The sequence below is a fragment of the Nanorana parkeri genome, unplaced genomic scaffold (genome assembly GCF_000935625.1).
Source record: "Nanorana parkeri isolate BGI_ZX_2015 unplaced genomic scaffold, ASM93562v1 scaffold244, whole genome shotgun sequence".
Classification (NCBI taxonomy): Eukaryota; Metazoa; Chordata; class Amphibia; order Anura; family Dicroglossidae; genus Nanorana; species Nanorana parkeri.
The window spans coordinates 607,999-630,773 of record NW_017306512.1 but is presented as its reverse complement, the minus strand read 5'-3'; the positions used below and the strand labels follow the sequence as shown (position 1 = coordinate 630,773).

At 41.7% G+C, this 22,775-nt stretch overlaps 1 protein-coding gene across 1 annotated transcript in view; it reads right to left on the bottom strand.

Moving 5' to 3' along the window:
- UTP20 (UTP20, small subunit processome component) overlaps positions 1–19,945 on the bottom strand; it is a 100,588-nt gene extending 80,643 nt beyond the window's left edge. The window contains 10 exon segments of the mRNA XM_018556648.1: positions 858–992; positions 1,080–1,226; positions 3,800–3,955; positions 5,980–6,117; positions 8,861–8,942; positions 9,994–10,182; positions 11,172–11,304; positions 15,381–15,447; positions 18,619–18,699; positions 19,901–19,945. Coding sequence (XP_018412150.1) covers positions 858–992; positions 1,080–1,226; positions 3,800–3,955; positions 5,980–6,117; positions 8,861–8,942; positions 9,994–10,182; positions 11,172–11,304; positions 15,381–15,447; positions 18,619–18,699; positions 19,901–19,945 — 1,173 coding nt within the window.
- Between the last annotated feature and the right edge of the window lie 2,830 nt (positions 19,946–22,775).

The following is a 22,775-nucleotide window of genomic DNA, read 5'->3' as shown; positions in this document are numbered from 1 at the left end:
TGTCAATGTGCGAGTACGCTCATCCCGCACTGACGTGCAGGGCGGGCGAGCGTAGGGCAGTGTACGGCCGCGTAGTCCTATAGAGAAGGGCAGATGCTGCGTACTAATCACACGCAGCACCGGCCCTTCCCGGGAGCTGAGCGATACGGCCGTGCACGCAGCACGGAGCTGTAAGTGCCGGCCGATTTCCGTGTGAATGGGGCCTAAAGCTCTCCTTCCCACCCACAACCTGTGACTAGACTGTAAAAGAAGAAGCAAACAGACTGATGGGCCCATCTGTCACTCTGCTCTCTCCTCCTATCAGCATGCAGTACAACTACTTTGCTCCTTGTGCTGCTTCTCCCTCCTATAGTTTGTGCTCTTCTATACAGACACTGTAGGAGGTTTATACCGAGTCGAATTCAGGTACTTGCACTGCTTTCATTAAACAATACAATTAATGATGAATAAATGAATAGAGAGCTGCTTTAACTTTTTCTGTGTCAGACACAGCCATTAGCATTTCCTTCAGGACAGCAATGGCAGCTCCCTTGTGATAGTGTCAGCTTAATATTAGCTCTATTAGGCAAGCAAGAATGAACTATTTTCTTTTACCAAGTCCTCAATGGCATGATCAATATATATTCATACTTGTCCACCTATTTGGTTCCTATAAACAAGTGCACATGGTCAGCAACAACATTCAGGTATGCTTTGGCATTAAGGTAATTAAACCTTTACAGTAGTCTGATACATGCTTAACCTCCACACACTCCTCAGACACAAGTTTTGGCTTTTTTCTTCAACTTTAATTTATTCATTATTTCTCATGTGTTCCATAGAAGTTAAACGCATCTGGAATGCAGAATATAAATTACCTTATTTACTGTGTTTTTAATCTCAGACACTGGCAAAGAGACGCTCTCACTGAGAAGAAGTGTAGAGATGATACTGAGAAGTCTATAACAACAAGATGATGAAGTGTTGGGAACTTGTAACAATTTTGTCAACGTCTGCAAGAAAACAAAGAAGGGATTGAAGGCAATTTTGTGACATTCTGAGAAGTAGGCTGATTGTTAGAATGGGACAAAGGCATTTACCTTAGACACCTGTTCTGGCTGAGGAATCTTTGACCCTTGACCATACTCCACAAGGATAGAATAAGCCTCTAGTAATCGTTCTATCTGATCTGAGCACTGTGCACTGTGATTAGCACCCATTTTGGATGAAAGCTCGAGTAGAGATTCCTTAAAAGTTAAAAACAAAATCAAGATAAACATGTTTCTAATTTTTTATCAAATATTTAAATAAGTATACTTACACACATTCCACTATTCAATACATTATTACCGTATATACTCGAGTATAAGCCGTCCCGAATATAAGCCGAGGTACCTAATTTTACCAAAAAAAACTGGGAAAAGGTATTGACCCGAATATAAGCCGAGGGTGGGAAATGAGGCAGCTACTGGTAGATAGATACCAATAAAATTACATTAATATTTATTTAAAAGAAAAATAACCTAGCTCTGTAAGTGGAAAAGGGGGTACAGGGCTACATATCATGTACTACGGATCATTTAACCCATTCATATTAGCAGAGGATAATTGTAAATCTATTGTTCAGTGCACTCTATATGTAGTATATAGTACATGTACATATAGAGTGCCTGCAACAATACATTTACAATGATCCTCTGCTAACATGAATGGGTTAAATGATCCATAGTACAGGGCTACATACAGATCATTTAATACATTCATGTTAGTATAATTGTAAATGTATTGTCTGCACTGTATTAGCAGTATATACTCTATATAGAGTATATACTGCTAATACAGTGCAGACAATACATATATAATTGCTTAATTAATCTCTCTCTCTACCCCCCCCCCCCCCTCCCCTCACTCACTGTGTGCCGGTGATCGGATCATCACATCACGGAGAGAGCAGGGACGAGTCAGCGGCGCGCTGGTCCAGTGGGAGGAGCTCCAGGTGGGGTCCTAATTTAGCTGGCTCAGAGGTGCCTGCCCGCTAAATTACAACCCCACCTGGAGCTCCTCTCGCCTGATCAGCGCGCCGCTGACTCATCCCTGCTCCCCTGCCTGACTGGCCGCTGCGGGGGGTTTTTTCTTCTTCTTACTTACCTCGCCGAGCGTCGCTGCTGCTGCGGTGTGCGGCGCTCCGAGCGGGGTCATCTGGCAGTCTCCGGGTCCTAATTTAGGTGGCCGGAGACTGCCAGATGACCCCGCTCGGAGCGCCGCACACCGGAGCAGCAGTGACGCGACGCTCGGCGAGGTAAGTAAGATGACGCGCTGGCGTTGACTCGAGTATAAGCCGAGGGGGGCACTTTTCACCCAAAAAAATGGGCTGAAAATCTCGGCTTATACTCGAGTATATACGGTACAGCCAAGCCACACAAGAGCCCTCTCCATGACTAAGCCACTAACAATCCCCATTCAAATATATTTTTCTAATTATTAGAGCTAATAGATTTTATACAAAAATAAACTCACTTAAGATCTCTCAGACAACTTGTCATTTCACGGTTCAAACTGAACCGATTCCATTCCCATCAATCAATTTCCTTTCTGTTCTAACAAGTGAAAAATGTATAGGCCTATTGTACTGCGTTGCCTCCAGAGATCCAAAAGCACACAGTTTATCATCAAGCATAATTTCAAAGATTTCCTTTAGCTTATTTAAAGATATTTCATATGCCCAGACTTATGTTAACCAAGCCCAGTTACTTTCTAACTGAACTAGGACTTTCTAAGGACCACAAGCATGTCTCTTATCTACCTCCAACCACTTAAAGGAAATCTTTTCTGAAAGAGACATGGATGCTGCCAATCTTACTTCACATTCTGCAAATGCTAGTTTCCTGGCAGTCATGTTTACCCTCTGCACTGTGCGCCGTTTTTTCTGTGCATAGGGGATTTTCTAGTGTAACATAGTTTTATTGAAACCCTGGAGTTTGGTGTTTACTTTTACTGTATTTTGCGTAGCTCCCTTTGTTCCCCGTATTTTTTGACAACGTATAAACTCCAGAAATGTAGCTGCAATGTACCCATCCAAAATAATAACCACTCTGATGTGTTTCAATATGTGTATGTTCAAACATATAAAAAGGTGTGATAACCATGACTATTATACAAAAGGGCAAACTAGGTGTAAGAAATGTTAACTGAACTCTATTTACACTGCACTATGTTGCAGTCATCTCCTTCTCTCCCTTGCTCACAAAATCCTGCATTTCTCTGAAAGGTGTGCAGTAGGGGATAAGGTTTTGTTTACACACAACTCTACATGACCACAGTGCAAACTTAGGGGTTTTTTTTTATAACATAGTGGATGTGAGGAGAGTAGGATGTTAGTGACGTGACGTCTTTAAAGTAACTGTGAGTATGTTAAAACATATCTGTAATAGAAAAGGCAACCTACTTACTTTTTCAAGGATCCATCTGTTGAAACGCTGCTACTTCACTGCTCCCTGGCCACTGCAAATATCGGTACTTTACCCACAGAGCATGCAGTGTTTTCTCCCACCAGTTTGCACGTCCTCCTTCCATAGTGTGCAGTGGAGAAGCAGATAGTCCACATACCCAGAGATGTGGAATACTTGCAATGGTTCCGGGAACAGCGAAAAGGTAACATTTCAACAAACTGAAATTTATATGCACAGCTTCTTCTATTTTAGGTATGATTTACATTGAATAATTGCATAATAAATGATTGAAAGGATTCTCTGAGTGGGCCTATTATGCTATACAGCAAAAATCAGAAGAAAGATTGTCATCTTGACATATACAACCATACCTGAATATTAGTAAAAAGTGGTTGCAAGTGTTCTATGTTAATGGAAGAAGTAGCTGACGCCACAAAATGTTTCAGCGCCTCGCCTACTAAAGTCCAAGGCAACTGTTCTTCAATTTCTGTCACTGGTCCAATCTTCTGTAGAACCATGCGCAATGCCTGCCAAACATAGACAATATTTATACCATATAAAAATAAGTATGTAACATTTACAAATAAATTAAGAGGTAGGGATGCACTGATACTGGTATCGGTGCCGATACTGTGCATTTGGGTGAGTACTTGTACTTGGCCAAATGCTCCGTTACTTACCACGATAATAGAACTTCTGGCCAGAGGGAGATTCCCTCTGACCGGCTGAGCTGCGAAAGGGGAGCTTGAAGCCGGCTTCCCAGCCAAACAGTAAGCAGGGTGGTGGGTCATTGACCTGGCACCTGGCTTCCTGATTGGCTAGAAAGTCGGCTTCACACTGCCTAGCAACACTGCGAGGCAGCCGGGCTTCCTGACCAATCATGAAGCTGGGCGGCAAGTCATGACACGCCTCCTAGCTTCTTGATTGGCTAGGAAGCTGGCTTCATGCTGCCTAGCGACACTGCTAGGCAGCCTGGCTTCCTGATCAATCAGGAAGCCGGGCGGCAGGTTCTGACCTGTCATGATTTTAAATAAAAGATGCCAGCAAATAGTACCCACAGACACTTCCCATCTTAAGGTTACAATGTTTACTCAGTTAAGAAGCAGTGTGGTCACCCTTTCGTGTGTGCTTTCGATTTGGACTACTAAACAGCTGTTCCCATGCACGGTGCTCTGGCACATTTTGCTGTAGTCAACGCAATAAAACTGCTGTTGCAGAAGGGTGCACACATCCACAGGAAGTTCATACAATGAGTGTACAACATGTGTACAGTGCAATGAGAGAAAACATGCCCCTAAGAAAGATAATTTGAGCATTATTAAGCAAAAAATAACATGGTCTTGTATTACTTACAAGATCAGATAAACAAATTACAGCCTTCTGCTCCCACGTGCATGAAAAACAATTGCAGCACACGGTACATATTGCCGCAAACTGAGCGAGGGCAATAATTCTAGGGCCATAATTGTTAACTGTTAAATGATGATCAGTTGACATGTACGGTATTCATTTACCCAAGGCAACACCATCTTTTCTATTTTACAAAAAAAAAATGGGTATTATATTGTTTTTGTGCGCAGTAACATTATTCTTAGTGTATTTTTTCCTAAAACTATCATGGTATCCAATTTATAGTGCAAGAAATGATTGTGACATGACTGGATGCTATAACGAGGAACTAACTTCTGAAGACCACTAGCAAGCATATACAGGAATTTGAGCAATTAAAAAAAAAAAAAAAACATCTTTGTAGATCTCTGGGTTTGTAACATTTACGTGCTTTTTACAACAGGAAATCAATTCTTGTGGCCATTTCACTGTAAGATTGTTACATGGTTGTTGCCAACATAAATCACACTGGTTGAAGTGACATTAATCCTGCAATTCTTACTGCTGATGTAAAAATGTACAATGTATTCAGCTTCCTATTGACGTAAGCAAATCCTTCACCTCCCTATTCTGCTGGTCCCTTTGGCGCTAGTCTATATTTTATCTTTTAGGGTGGCTCCTTCCACATGCAGGGTCCCACGGAGCCCTGTTTTCATGCACGTTCCCTCCATCGAACTACAGGGGGATGTCATGAAGCTGCCTGCACCAACGTGCACAGGCAACCAGAGAGGATAAAATACAAGACACTCTTCCAAAGGAAATTATTAACAGCAGCTATGGAGGTGCTGCCTCGGGGGCAGCTGTCAATCACTATCCATGGAGGAGGTGCGAGGGTGCTTCTCGTGGGTGTAGTGTTGCATGCATGTGTTGACACAGGCAGAGTTACCATATCTAGAAATTTTATAAATAAGGCACAATGATTGATAGGACATGTAATCCAAAGTGACATCATGAGTGCATTCTTCCCCACCTGGAAGTTCGGGTAAGCAGTGCAGAGGAAGCCCGAGGATGCCCCGTAATTACACAAAAAATTTGTTTCTTAACTTTGTGGGAACGCACAGATTATTCTGTGTTTTAATTATTCTATCTTGAAGGGCTGCTGTTGAAAAAGTAGTCACCATTCTGCTATCTTTTACACATCTAATAATACATAGTTAATTACCTTTGTGGCACAAGAGTGAAACATGTGTCTGACCCCCCTGCACATTTCAAACAGTAGCTGCCCTAAGCCTTCCACCTTCTGGGGATGTTCATTAAGGTCCCGAAACATGAGGTTTAACAGTCCATTAAAATCAGGTACCTAAAACAAAAATAACAAATCATTTTGAAAATTTGGGCTGGCAAAAGGAAAAAACCACAAGATAAGAATTTTGTTTTTACTTATAAAAGAAAGCATAATTTACGTATACCTGGTTGTAAAATCAAACAAGGGCACATACATATTTAAAAGGCACCATGGTGTCATTAAAAAAAGTTTATATAAACAGAGAACTGCAAAAATCCTTTACAATACTTACCATTGTTGTGGAGAGCCAGAGGCGTGCATCGAGTTTTAGGCATCCAACACTACTGGGGGTGTCAGCTGCCCGTGTCTCCCTACTGCCTGTAACATTACTAGTATGCCCCTACAGATGTAAGGGGACAAAGTAATACTGTAGTAGCTGGGATGAAAGGGGGGGGGCATAGTGAGCAGTAAGGAGATACAGGAATCTGACAACCTCAGGAAGTGATGGATGATTAAGACTCTCAGTGGCAACTCTGCAAGTAAAGATTGGATTCAATGGATGCACAATATTCATACTCTAAAGATTTACTATGAGAATTTCAAGTCCTGAGATCTTCTTATGACTGGACATCTATACTCTCTTTTTTCAGAAGATTTTAACAAAGATCTAACAATCAGTCTATAGCTAAAACATCAAAAGTAAAAAAAAAAAATTGTGACATAAATTCAATTGCCTTATGTGATTTGCATGATGTTGATTTGCAAAAAAACTGAGCATATGAAAAATTAGCCCTTGCAGTAAGACTACCCCCACACTGCAAGGGTTAGGTGCTCATTCGGATCTAGGGTCTAAAATAAAAAAGATATACTCACCCCATTCTCTGTCCCACCTGGCTGCTAGGCCGGTCTCTGTAGCCTCTTCTCCCCCGGGCTCCAGCAGTCTAAGGACCTGTGACGTCATCATGTCTATACAGGTCTATTAGATGTGAAGACGCAGAGGGACATTCTACAGCCAGAGGTGGGGAGAGTGGAGCGGTTACTGCTGCAGGATCGAGGAACGGGTGATCGGGTGAGTGTTTCTTCATCTGGGAAGAATGATTTACCCAAAAGCCAGAAAAACCTTTGACAGATGTGTCTGTGAATGTTCTCATTTATCCAGGTCATGGTATAGCCAATAGTAGTCATGCGCAGCCCTGTATTGTTTAAGGTGCTCCGCAGCTTATCCAAACCACGTCTTCAGGCCTGATGAGTGTCAGCAAATATTGGTATATGCAGTGCAGTGTAGTCAGGAATGCAAAGACCTGTACATTGGGGAGACTAAACGAATGGACCAACATCGGAGAGCAAATTCTACCAGTCAAAACTCAGTATTTTTCCTACATCATTAAGTGACAGTAAACTGAGGAGGTAAATCTTAATAATGCATTCAAGCATCTTACCTATTAACAAAAATGTACCTTATTTGTGTATCACTCAGCTGTAGATCCTCAAATCATCTCTGAATTCCAGGAGCGAGCTTTGGAGCAGTGGCTACTTTTCAACACACACAGGGAACATGAGGAACAAATGTAGCCACCCTCAAAAATGAAGGACAGTGCCAGCATGCATTCAGGGATGATTTGAGGATCTATAGCCAAAAATACACAAATAGGCTGTATTAGTTAAGGTACTTGAATGCATTTTTAAGATTTATCTCCTCAGTTTAATGTCACTTGGACATCCTTTCGTAGACAGTGAGGTGCATATTTTGGACAGTGAGAGGAACTGGTTCACAAAAGGTGTGAAAGATGATCTACATCAAACTAGAACCACCACCCTTGCACAGAGGTGTGCGCCTTCAACACCATCTCTCTTGCACATATAATACTCTTTTAACAATTTACACCTCCAGCAATGAAAACGAGGGATTAAAACCTATGAAGCTTTCTTGACACCAAAGATGGGATTATGCAACTATAACAGGGTGGTTCCACAACTTTAACATGTCCCATCCCGTACTTAGATAATAAATATCGGAGATTGGACTGAGGGGTGTGTGTGGATGTAAATACCAGAGTGAGTTTCTATTGCTCATTAGAACTGAGAAAGTGAGTGGCTTGGATAAGCTTCAATGTCTTCAACATTACAGAACAAATCCAGTTGAATGTGGCTAACTACTTCTAGCTTTGAATAACTATTTGTCCCCAGGACCGGATTTACCCTCCCTGCCGCCCCAAGGCCGGGTTCGGCAGTGCTCCCCCTGCCAAGGAGAATGCCAACCAGATAGCAGGGGTGGCAGGGTTGGTTTGAATTTTTTAATGGTTTTTTTTCTCTACTTTTTTATCACTTTTTACATTTTTATTTATCTTGTCATCTTTACTTTTTTTATTTTTTTATAATGTATTTCTCCTATTCTACATTTAGTCCTGCTTGTGCAAAGCAGGGCTATATGTAGAAAGTAAATTACCGCCCGGAACTCCATGTTCCGGTTGTCGGGTAATTCAAACCCGTGCCGCCCCTCTGCTCAGTGCCCCCCCAAGGCCGGGCCTCGGTGGCCTTGCCGGGAATCCGGCCCTGCCTGTCCCAGTGCCATCACTTGATTGCAATAATTTTTGTATCTACAATGATCACAGTTTGGTTTAACAATTCTTCATTTCCTGTGAAACTGGCCAGTGAATGATCAGCCTACAAAACTTCTAAAACTGTGCGAGTTGAATTTGTTTACCTTTTTTCTACTACACGTTTTGCATTTGCTTGGTAATAGCCCTATCACAGAATATTATAATGTGACAAAACAACACTACTTTGTTTGGGTGTGTACTGGTCACAGGCGACTTACCTTCCTCATTAAGAATGCAAAACTCTCTGCAGCAAAATTTCGGATATGTGCTTTGTGATGGGCAAGCAGAGTGCTGTACAAACTGAGTTATCAGAAGAAAAAAAAAAAAAACATTGAGGATGCTCACTTTCTACACGGAAACACTATTAGAATATACACAATCCTGTACACGTAGAAATAAAAATATCAGTGACCTTTAAAGCATTCTAGACATTTTAGTATCCTTAAAAGGAGAACTATGAGGTGAGTTATTTACACTCATCCTCATAGTTAGAGCCGACGTGTGACAATGCAACTGTCACAAGTCAGCTCTATGGATAGGGAAGTGAGTGAACACATACCGTCGCTCGCTCACTTCCCAGTCACCTCCCTACAGAGAGTGGTGACTATTAGTCACCACTCCCCGCATGGATTTCCCTCTCTGACCCTCCAACGCTGACTGGAAGAATGGACAGGGGAGAGGGGGCGGGCAGACAGCCACCTGGGCGGATCTCGAGAGTATTGTCGGGATCCGTCCCGGCTGCAGTACTCTCAGTATATAGCGGGCATTAGCGCGCTATATACTGAGCTTTGGGTCACGGGAGGAGGTTAGTATATGTCCTCCTGTGACCCTAAAGAGAACTATGGGATAAAAAGGTTACCCCATAGTTCTCTTGTAATAATATAATGCCTAAGTCCCCTTTCACACGGGTGGTCAGATTGGACCTCCCCATGACATATACTCTCCTCCACATACGGCGGCGGGGGGGTACGACATATCCTCCACTCACCTCTCCTGCACATACTGCCCCTGTCATACCACCCCAAACTCTTCTACTGCACATCCTGTACACTGTCATACCCTCCTGCGCATAGTGCCCACTGTCACACCCTCTATACTTCTCTTCTCCATATACTTCTGTACTTCTCTTCTGCATATACTGCACTCCTCTCCTACACCTACTGCCTGATGTCTTTTCACTCACATTATTCTGAAGCATGTATTGCTACCTAAGACCCTTCTGTAGCATTGCTTGCTATATTTCCAACATTTTCCTTTCTGGAACTGGCACACATTTTCTAGTGTTATCTATCAAAGTGTAATAACAGAATCCGAAAAGGTAGAAAACATAAAAAGCTGTTTTTCTGGGCACCTGTATATTGTAGGCATGTCCTTCACCATCATCCTCCAAAGGTACTTGTACAGGTAAGACAAGGATGTAAATACCCATTCTATCAACTGAGTGTCCTTTGTGTCCAGCAAAGAAGAGATAGCTTTGAAAAAGTCTTGAAAGTGTGGATAAAAGTCAGCCTGAAGATCTCGGGCCAGCTGGACCACCAAACTGTATGGGATAAAACACAAGCATAACTATACCATAATGAAAAAACATGTTGTATATACAGAAAAAAAAAATAGATTTTCTGTTCTGTACATTGCATTATACCTAAGACTCAGTACATCTTATTACCCAGTTAAGACATACAGTACCCGTACAATAAATAATGTCAATTACAGGAGTATTACCACAAGGGTTTGTCTGTGTATTTCTTTAGCTTTGGATAGAGTGGGGAAGGAATGGAACTCCTTTCTATTTGTTTCTGCTATCCAGAGCTCTATAAAGCTGGCCATACACCTGTAGATTATCTGCAGATTTTCTATGGTTAGATGTAAAAAGTGCAACAGATTCCTCCATTACACTAAACTGTGTGGATGGAGGAATCTCCCACTGGGCCAAGCTTTAGTATCTTGCTAGTTGGCCCCGCTGGCTCTCAAAATACCTGAACAATCTGATTGGATGCAGGCATTGTTCCGGTATATTAAGAGTGGGAGATTCCGGTATAAGTGGGAGATTCCACCATCCACACAGTTCAGCATAGATAGAGGAATCTGTTGCACTTTTTCCATTTGACCATAGAAAATCTGCAGATAATCTATAGGTGTATGGCCAGCTTAAGAAAGATTTAGCCTCACTTTCTTTTCTGCTGACAACAGTTCCACAAAACAGGAAGTGAGGAAACATCTGCAACAGAAGATAGAATTAAAATCTGACAGGTGTTCTAGCCTTAGCCTACTCTACCAAAGAAAATCTGTTCTAACCCTTCCCCACACGATCTAAAACTATAAGAAAATGTTTTAACTTAACACATAATAAACATGCTCATGCATCCCATGCACACAGCTAGAAAAAATACATATTACCCACACAACTGTAGTCTAAAAAGAAACTTATGTTGTCTACATGAATAAAAAGAAAGACCATTTGATGATTAGATACACAAATTGAACTAGAGTGAAGAAGTGACTATATTACAACAAGAATTGTACACATACTCAAGCAGTGGCTGGTAGGCAAGGCTGTTCTTCACTTGTAAGTGGTTCTTCAGACTTTGGACTATGGCATTCTGATGGTAAACCAGCAGATGGAATGACTGGCATTTACTGGATACTTCTCGGTAGAATGTTCCTGAAAAACAAACAAACAGTCATTGTCTGTGCCATTTGATTACTAACAGATAACCTTACTGATCCAGGAACCTCTGTACGCTACTAAATACTGTTATGGATTTATTCACATTCCACACTTAATCGTTCGAGAGTTTAGCACAGTATTACATCCTAATGACCGAGAATACAAGCAAACAAAATCTTGGGGAGTTCGTAGAAACGTGCCTAGATGCCAGCAGGGACACACTGAGGAAAATTTACCATAACTGGAGCAGACAAAATTCGGAGCAGCTGTGCATGGCAACCAATCAGCTTCTTGCTTATTTTCAAAGCTTAACTGAACAAACTGAAGAGAGAAGCTGATTGGTTGCCATGGGCAACTGCTCCAGATTCTTTCTGCTCGAGTTTTGATAAATTCCCCCCCAGAGGAATTTACACCTTCAAAAACAGGATACATGTGCATTTCCGTGCTCAAAAGATAAGTATATTTACGATTCTTTTACAGGTAACCTACTTGGCCCTCTGATGACCTGGTTACTTTAAAGCTGAACTTTAAGTAGATTTAAAGAAGCACTCCAGGCAAAACTTTTATTAACCCTTTAGCCGTGGCGCTAAGAAAAAGAAATATATTCTCTCTCTCGGCTTGCTCTTAAGACTGGTCCTTCCAGCCTCTCTCCCCCATCTTCTGCAACAGTCTAAGTTCCAGTAAATCATCACTTTCAATACACGGGGTATTTATCACTACTGGAGCAGACAAAATCTGGAGCAGTTGCACCTAGATAAAAACAAGCAATTAACCCTTGCAGTGCGGGGGTAGCCACACTGCGAGGGTTATAAAGGTTTTGCCAAGAGTTCTTCTTTTTAAAAAAAACAAAAACACCAATTACTGCAGTTATATATTAACAAAAGAATTAGGTGCACTTTTATATGTAATTAGTGTAAGTACCTGAATTTGACTTAATAGATCAAATTACAAACTGGTTTGTGTGGCATCTATATAACATATGAAAATGTGTAGTGAAGGTGGAGTAAAGCATCGCTGCAAGGGTTGATAAACGTTTTGCCCAGATTTTGATTTCTCACATCACTATGTGCAAAAAAGCCACCCACGGCTCGATTTGTGGCCAATTCAGTAGGAATCAGGATGTCATTAAAGTAGTGTATGGTCAGCTTTAGGTATATTGTGATACAAGACAAGCATGTACTCCATTTTAAAACTAAAAAGCAAACCTTCTGCATAAGAACAGATACGGTAGCACATGATTCTGACACTGTGTTGTTAACTAAAAAAACTTCTTATGTGATTAACTTTCACTTTGTGTTCTTTAATTGCTAGTAGCGGATGACTCCTAAACAACAGCCCTATACTTGTAGTTCTGTACCAAATGTCACTGCAAGATTTACCTGCTAATTTTTTTCTAGGGACTAAAAAAAGTTATACTCACCGGAACATTGGAGCCAGCTGGCAGTCATAGTGTTCCCTCCAGCCTCTTCTACGCTGCAGCGATAGTTATGTCCCTCGGCGTCCTCATGTCTACAGTGTATTGGATGTGATGACCCAAGGATCCTTGGACCACTGCAGCGGAGCGTTGCTGGAAGGTCCAGTCTAAAAGCAAGCCAGCCAGCTCAAAGAATCGGGTGAGTATAACTTTTTTTATTTTAGTCTCTAGACGAAAACGAGTGGTTAACCCTTGCAGTGCCAGGGTGTCCCTGGACGAAAACGAGCAGTTCACCTTTGCAGTGCCAGGGTATCCGCACTGCAAGGGTTAATAAAAATGAAGCCCACAGTTCTGTGTTAAGTCATAAGCACAAGAGAACGTCATCTTGTCCTGTGTGCTACATTTGTTTGGGTTTTTTTCTGCTTCCCAAACCATGTCTATAAAATATGTACATGGGATATTAACGAGTATTCTTTCTTTGCACAGCGTTCTCAACAAATTTCAAATGCTTCCCATAGAACAGCACAAAAGGCCAAAATGTTGACACAAATGGGTGTTAAAAGATGCATAACAACCACCAGTTGAGTCACTAACAGCTCATAAAAAACTCATACAGGTTTCGTTAGGGTAATTACACAGAAGTAATAAGCCATACTTCCTTAACATCCCATTTCCAGCACTGTACACAGCTCAAAGACTCAGGTCATGGTTCCATTTCTCATCTGATTTAACATAGCTACCACTGATTATCAATACGAAGATTACAAAACTATAAACACGTCAATGAATATAGCATATGAGTAACGCTAACCTCACACAAAAAAGGCATTCTAATCATCACATGTTTATTCATCTATACTTTATGTTAGTCAACCTAGTCAAAGAGGCATAGACTCAGGAAAAGGATTAAATCAAAACTCCAGCCAGATTTTAAAAGACCCTGCTGTTTAATGCAGTACATTATAAATTGTATTACTACAAAGAAAATGCATACCTATCTCTCTCTTGATACCAGCGTCCTATAAAACCTTCCATAGCAGCACTAAGTCCTCGCTATGCTTTCTGGCAGAGCATCACAAAACCAGCAACACAGCGTTACAAATCCTTTGGTAGGTACAACAGTTGCCATATGTATTTTAGCTAAGGCTGATCGACCAGGCTCAGTGGCGTTACCGGAGAGAATGGGCTAGAAGCTAGGGTGGGCAAACTCTGGCCCTCCAGCTGTCAATGTCTTGCAATGCCTAATGAGATTTGTAGTTGCACCACAGTTGGAGGGCCGGAGTTTGCCTACCCCTGATCTAAAGTATGGCCCTTATTTGTTTAACAGGGTTCATTTCACCTACAGATTTGCAATAGGTGTGTGGAGACTACCATACAGCTAAGTTGTTACTTAGTTTTATGTGAAAGATGATGCTTTAAGTACTTTTTTTTATGTCCTACATCACCTCTACAAGCAACCTTGATAGTTTGGTTGTCTGCAACCTCTATAATTATAATACGGCCTTTGAAGGAACAGCAAATTAGATTATTTAAGAGAGGAAAGTATCTGTTTTTCTGTTGGGAAAGACTGGAAATGCGGTAGAACCTCCTCCAAGCACTCTAAAAGATCCCTCAGAACTTTAAGTGTGTAAAGCTGGCCATACACTAATCTATTTTTTTTCTTTAACCCGCGGGCTGAACACAAAAAAAAATAGACCTGATTCCCCCATCAACACGAACAGCGTGTCCATCAAGGAATCCCTTTGTTTACATTGCATTCTGACAGGTGCAAGCCGGCCACTGTCACAATACCTGACCAGAACGGGCAGCGTAATGGCTGATCAAACGAAGAATTTCTGACTGGCACCTTCGATCAGCTGATCACGGGATGCAGACAGAGGCACACACTGTGCGAATTTCCTCAAAACCCACCCAAAACTTGCACAGTGTATGGGCACCTTAAGGTCTCATTCACACCTAGGCGTATTGCATATGCGCGACCGTCGCGCGTTTTTTTACCGCAATTCGCGGTAAAAAAAAGTTGCGCGACCGTCGCGCGTTTCCAAAGGCTACTTGGCTGTATCCCAATGGAAACACGCAACAAAACGGCCCAAAGTAGTACCTGTACCTTTTCAGGCGTGGGCCGTTTTGTAGCGCGTTAGGGACGGGCGGAAATACGCCAAGGTGGGAACGAGACCATTGAATACAATGGGATTTATATTTTTGAGCGTTTTGTAGAGCGTTCGTCGAGCGTAGAACGCGCTACAAAACGTTCAGGTGTGAACGAGGGCTAAGGGTGATGATACACATCCCCACCTCTACAAACGATGTGCTCTCTTCCAGTATCATTTGCAAGGACTGTGCAGCATACGTTTAGCAATGGTTGCAAGCGTTCCACATTATACACAGAGACTTGCTTACTTGTTGGAATATCTATGTGCAGGTGAGTGCCAATCCATCATCCTTCATTTCTAGAGAAGTGACAGATTTAACCGCATTGCCGACATCTGTCAAGTACCAAACAAATTTGCAGAAGCAATGTACCTTAGAATAGGAAGATCACTTGCTCTATTCTCAGCAAGATATCTCTCCTGCATATGGCACCTCACATTTGGCAAAGGCAAACATGGGTAAAAATCCAGCACTTTCTTACAAATAGTCACACTGAAATACATACCAAAATTCTCAGTAAGGTTCAGATCCCGCCATTTCTGTAACCCTTCAAAGAAGTATGTCTCCACATCCTAATGCAAGCACAAAATAACAGAAATCAGGTACACACTGCTGGAAAATGTTAGCTTTAAAAATACAATAAAGAAAACTACGGGGAGAAAACCAGAAGCTGCTAATGCCAACCTTCTCCTGAAAATGCTTGTTACCTTGCTTCCTCTGGCCATAATACTTCCTGAGTCATTGAGTAGAAACTTGAAAGCAGGTAAAGAAGGTAGAGTTGCATTGTTATTTCAGGTGACACAAAGCACTGAAGCTTCTGGACCAGCAAAAGTCATGAAATTGGCATGACTGAAAGGAACGTTCAGAGCCCAAATATTTTCTTAGTACAGCTTTCCTTTAAGGCACGGTGTACAGAAGTATGATTTATAACAGCTTTCTGCTCTCACATGTTTCTCATGTAACCAAATTGGGGACCACAAGCAGATAGATACAAGACACAAAGATCAAAAACAAAATGTTTAGATGCATTCTGTTTCTTGGTGTTATTACACAACTGCATTTTTCAAAGACATTGTAATTTAAAGGAGACCTCCAGGGAAAATAATTAACCCTTCCAGTGGGGCTTCCCCCGCACTGCAAGGGTTAAATGCTCGTTTGTGTCTAGGGAGAAAAATAAAATAAATTATACTCATTTGATCCTCTGAGTCAGCTTGCTCTTAGACTGGTGCCTTCCAACTCGCTCCCCCTCCGCTGCAGTGGTCTAATGTCCTGTAAATCATCACGTTCTATACACAGTATATATTCAATCGCTCCAGCGTAGGAGGAGAGAGGTTGGAGGGAGTGCTATCACAGCTGACTGGCTCAGAGTATTAGTAGAGTATAACTTTATTTTCCACCCCAGACCAAAACGAGCAGTTAACCTTTGCAGTGGTGAGGTAGTCCTAGTGCAAGAGTTAATAATACATTTCTCTGGAGTTCTGCTTTAATGTTCTCTTTACCCAGTACAGTAGAAGCAAAATGTGAATGCAAATGAAATAAAGCTCTTTTACAAAACACTTTAGACTTACGCTGCATTAGACTTGTGCTGCTAGTGTGGATGGAGGAATCGGGTATATTTTTTCCATTCAGCCCGCGGGTTGAACGAAAAAAAATAGATTAGTGTATGGGCAGCTTTACTTACATTACATGATTAAAAACTTGCTTTACAGATTCAAATTTTAATGACTGGAAACATATGTACTTATGAACTGTATAAAAGAAATTCAATATAATTTGTGTCCATTAAAACAACAATCAATTTTAGATCATAAAATGGAAAAGAAACTATACAGGACAGCATGACAACACCAATCTCCTATAGGAACACAAGCTCTCCAGTTCGAAAACATGACCTATACACACACCTCCCAGCCAGAAAAAAAAAAGTAGACCAAGTTACCAAGATGCGAATTTCATGCTCCTGCTGCAAGTCCACAGTGCAGTGTACCAATATAATGCACACGGCATGTCTAGACTACACACTGGCTATATGATATGCAATGAAAAAATATTGATGAAGTATATATAGGCACCACAGTTATTATAGAGATAGATTATCTCTAAGGGCCCATTCACACCACATCAAGATTACCTCCAGACCAGACCGTTTCCAGACCCAAAATGCCTCCCAATGTATGCCTATGCTATTTCTGTGCTCTGTTCCCACCAGCGCAGTCCGTTCCAAACCAGACCAAAAAAAATACTGCATGTCTCATTTTGTCTGGTCTGGAATGCACTGGAATGCATCAAAAATTCATGGAACACTGGAAAAGCACCTGTAAGCCCATTTTAAGCGGGAAATTTTTTTTTAAAATGTCATCCGTAGCAAAATCACGGTAAAAACGCTGAAATGCACTGCGTTCAAGATCTGGTCCAGAAAATGGTGTGAACCCTGCCTAAAGCTCACCATGCACACTACAATCCAACTATACAATCATCTTGAGATCTACTAACAATTATGTAGTGCAAGGGCCTGTCTGGTTGGATACAGATTGATTGGATAGTTTTCGGCAGGTCCTTATAGTACCTAGTTTTGGTAAATCTAAAGTTACTTGTGCAAAGATCTTACGGTCAGATTGTAACGGGTATGGTTAGCTTCAGCTAGCCCACTTCACCATTTTGTAACCAGTGAGATATACCCATCATCCTTCAAGAAGTAGACCTCTTGATTCAGATATCTTCATCATCGTTATCCTGGGGAGTTGCTCCATTACTGCCCAGGCCGGCACTATTGCTGCTCCCTTTGATACCAACTTAGTTTTAGCGATACTTTAGGCAGCAATGGAGTACATTAAACTAATAACAGAAGCTAGAAAAAAAAAATCAGCTTGGTGTGGAAGGTCCGGGTTTTTTGCAAGGCCCCTGTTTCTCAAAACAAATAGCTTTATAAACCCATTTGTAAACAAACAGATCGCCCAGAAAAAAAAAAATTTACTTGCAGGCCCCAGCCTGCAACATTTCTGGAAGGCATAAGTGATGTCATTATACCTTCTGGGATGGGACCAAGTCCAAATAAGTAAGTTTTTTTGGTTTTTGTATGGGCATTCTGTTTGCCTACAAATGACTTTTTAAAGCCATTTGTGTTGGGGGGCAGGGGGGCTTATGAAAAATTGGACTTTCCATTTGGTCCTTACTTTACCCCTATTCTCTATCTTTTGCTGCAGGTTAGAGATGAGCATGGGCTTGGTGAAACCCCAGTTTGCCTAAGCCTGCTCCATACTGTGACCACCACCCCATTGTCCGGTCTCGATCAGTGGTGGCAGTTGTGGCGAGGGCATTCCCCACCCAATTGCGACATATAGCTGTGGGGCCGGGAACTAATGGGGAGGGTGACAGCCACAGTTCTGATCGGGCTTGAGCAGACTCAGGCGAGCTGGGTTCAGGTTCATCACTACTCCTTGTATAGTGACTTAAATGTCAAAATATATGCCGTTCTTGTTTCTGTCATTATATCTGAAGTGATAAACAACAACAACAATCATTTTTTAATCAGTATACCACTTTTAAAAGGCACAAAACAACTTCAAGTAGTCCTGATTGCCACATTTTTTGTTTATAGTACTGTACAAAATATTTACATTCTCTCAATACAGACACAAAACATTTACCCACATGGATTTCAAAATTATTTTAAATTAGGGCCTTAGTTTAGTCAGATGAGGAATAAAATATGGAGGACACACAACGGAAATAAAAATTCTTACCTCTGAATAGCTCTCTGTTCTGTCAATGCGATGTATAATATCAATGTTCACATTTGCTAGTCTTTCTGAAAATGTCTGGAACTGCAGACGAAAAAAAAGTATGAATGGTGAAACAACTATCGGAATATGGAGTTTTTGATTTATTTTTAATGCTTCTATGCATTACTCAGCTGGTAATGCCTACACTATTCAATCATTGCCATCAATAATCTCATGAACAGTTAACCCTTGCAGTGCGGAGGCAGACCCACCGCCAAGGTAGTTTTTTTGGCTTGCACGGAGATGTGTTTTAAGGGCCACTTCACACCAGCTGCAGTGCAAAACGCACAGTGGCTGGTGTGTGGTGCCTGGCACATCGCACTGTACACTCTCTGCAGTTAATCCTTGCAGTGTAGAGGCAGACCCACTGCAAAGGTAGTTCTTTTGGTTTGCACAGAGATGTGCTTTAAGGGCCACTTTACACCAGCTGCTGTGCAAAACGCATGGCACATCGCACTGTACACTTTTTTTTTTAAGAATGTTATTGAAATGTCACGTGGCATTTCATTAATTACTCTGGGCACAGCGGGGTGCAAGGCTGTAGTTTTTTCAGCACACGCCATTGCGTTCCCACCGCAATGCAGTGGTGTGAGAGTTGTCAATCCGTGACAAGTAAACTGTCTTGTCTTGCGTTGGGGCTGCACTAGAAACAACAGCCAGCACAGCCCCAACGCATGTGTTGTGAATGGACCCTAAAAGGTGCCCATACACCTTACAATTTATCTGCAGATTTTCTGTGGTCAGATGGAAAAAGTGCAACAGATTGGCCCAGGTGGAGCTTACTCCATCCACACAGTTAAGTGTAGATGGAGGGATCTGTTGCACCTTTTCCATCTGACCACAGAAAATCTGCAGATAATTGTAAGGTGTATCACCAGGTGTATGTAAGGTGGCCAGCTTAAGAAAGCATGAAGCCTTACAAGAATTCCATGTATCTCTATTAGTGGCCTACAGTACATAACAGTGATATCCTGAAACATCACAAACATATGGAAAAAATGAACACAAAATGTGTGTGTGTATACCGTTTCGGAGCCACAGTTTAATCTTGCAAAGTAGTTTACACAAGTGGCAGACTAAAGATCAGAAATTAGCAAAACATGGTGCTGAGTTTCATCTGCCATACTGAGGTTTTCGGTTCCACAAGGTCTGGGGAGATTAACTATAATGCAGAGTGTGAAGATAGTCCTAAATTCAGGTCTCCCTAGAAGTGATCTCTGTAAGCACAATGGCAACACATTACCTTAAACGTGTTCTCGGACTTGTGGTGAGATGACTTTGTCTTCATGGCTTACAGCAAATATTAATCCGTAGCTATTGACAGTAATTATTATTATGTTACGTTTTGATTTCTTGCACTTTCCCAGACACACTAGACACACGTTGCTACACACTGGGGGCAGCCATCTTTGCCGAGGATGACGTAGTCTCGCACTTCCGGAAACTCTGAGCAGCTGCTTTCTTGCCAACCATAGTATGGGCGGTGTAACGCTGTGATGTGAGCAGAGTCGCCACGTTGTGGTTGGCGGTGTTACCGGCGGATGCAGAGCTAAACATGAGGAAACGTGCCTAGTGCACATACATGTATGCAGAATCAAGAAATTGAACACACTAAGTCTAAATAAAAGAACTGTGTTTATTTTTATTGTTATAGAGCTAATAGGCGTCAGTGCTTTGCACACAGGTGGCTGAACACCTACAACGTAAATGATGGTGTATTTCCACTGTCAGAGAGCTAAAAGTACTGCATAAAGCCGATTGTAGAAGTCAAGGCTGTGCGCAGCTGTACATCGGTATGTGATGGTACCTGCATACAGCTTCGCATGCCTTTGGATGCTAGCTGTTGAAGAGTCATTTCACGGAGGTGCCCGCAGATGGGGGGGGCATTGCAACAAAAAGGAAGAGAGCACGCCCCTGAAATGATGGCAGCAATCAAAGAAGCTAATGCTTTCCTTCCTATCTGCTGTTTTTAGTATTCTGACAGCTGCTGCCATCAGAATAATAAAACATTTTAAAAAACAGTATAGGAATGAATAGCTTGATTGCTATTGGCTATTTCAATTTGCAATAGCAAGCTGGCTATTGCACCCACCCTCTGCTGCTGTCAGTCAGCAGAGAAGGACCTGATGGAGAACTCCATCTCTGCTGATTGACAGCAGCAGTGGGCGGGTGTAATAGATAGTCAATAGCTAAAAAAAAACAGCAAGGAAAGGTTTACTCTGCTGGATAAAGCAGAGTAAACCTTTCCGGGAGAAAATGTTTCTCTCCCAGGTGTTCGGGAGCCGCTATCTTATAGTGGGAGACTCCCGGGACCGTTGAGATGTCTGCATCATATACCAAGAAATGTCTCTCAGGACAATTGGGACTGAAACCTTAAACATTTTAAGCAACATCTATTTTACCTTAGATGAGGTCATTATACATGGAATGGATAATTGATAATACACTGCCTGGCCAAAAAAAAGTCACACAGAATCGAATATTTAGTTGGCCCGCCTTTAGCTTTGTTTACTGCACACATATGCCATGGTATTGTTTCTACAAACGTATGCAATTTATTTCCGTCCAGAGTTGCATTCATTTTTCACCAAGATCTTGTAGTGATGATGGGAGAGTCAGACTACTATGTAAAGACATATCTGAGATATTTGTGTTAGAGCCCTGACGTTTGTTTACTGCTAATGTGGATATGGAGGAATTGTTTATCGAGGCTGTCCTTCCTTAACCATAGGTACAATTTAGTCTATTTAATTGACCCATTAAGTGTTAGAGAGAAACTAGTTTGGTTGGGTTTGAAACCTTTTATATGCATGAATTTATACCTGGCAGAATCCTAGATTGCATTGTCATTTTTATAGGTACCCTAGGACAGGCACCTTCCTTCCCCTGCCCCGCCGCCCTTACATTTTCTCCATCTTCTCTGTTTCCTGGCTGATGAGAAAGCCTTTCCGGATATGTGGATCTACTCACCACTAAAATCTCAAAAATGATATTTATTTTGTATTACTGTACGGGTTCCAGGGAGGTTCTATGTTGTGATATACCTATTATTGCCTTGAAGGCAAGCTGCCATTTGTTTTTAAGATGAGTGGATATGTTGTTTTTATCTGTATGTCGATTATAACATTTTTTAATAAAAGGAGATGTTATTCCAATAAATTATACTACATGTGACCTATGTGTTATCATATGTTTAGTTATGTCCCTTTGCATTCTTTAGATGACACCTTAAAAGCCCCATCTAATTTTAGTTGGTATACGTTTAATTTAGGGGTGTGGTGTCCCCGTTCCTGTGGTGATTCTAAATATTTTGTACATTCAATTCTAAATATTTTGTACATTCAATAACTAAACAAACATATATTTTTATTTTACTTACAATTTTTTTGTTCCACTTCCTTGTCCTCTTTAGCACAAATGGCGTAATCGTGCCCAAGCATTGCATCCTGGGAATGTTACATTAGCAGAGCATTGCTGGGAAATCTCATCTGTACAGATCATGATATCTCTGGGAAAGGCATTTTCCTCCCCTGAGATGATGTACATGGTCACATGTCCTAGTCACATGTGCCAGATTTCCAGGAAGTAAAGGGAGATCTAGTAATCTGCCCTTAGTAAAAATGGCCAGTGTCAGAAGACTGGATAAGGAAAAAGAAAAGGTTTTTTTTTTTTTTAATCCATACCAGGCCCTTTAAGTCTGGTAGGAATTTTAATGCAGAACCCCAGCCCCAGAAAATGGGGGGAAAAAACGTGGGGTCTCCCCTAACATTCCTACCAGACCCTTGATCCAAACACAGGCCCGGCACGACGATCAAGCGCCCTCCCTCCCTGCGCCTTACCAGGCCACATGCCCTTCGCATTGGGAGGGTGTCCCCATGCCGATGGGGACAAGGGCCTCTTCCCCACAACCCTGACCCGGTGGTTGTGGGGGTCTGAGGGCAAGGGGGATTATTTGCATCAGGGTTTCCCTTTAATTAAGGGGGCACCCAGATGCCGCCTCCCCCTTGTGAATGAGTATGGGGTACTTGTATCCTCACTCATTCAGTAAAGGGTTAAAATACAAAGTAAATAAACAAACCACAATTTTAGAAAAAAATCCTTTAATTGAAAAAAAAAAC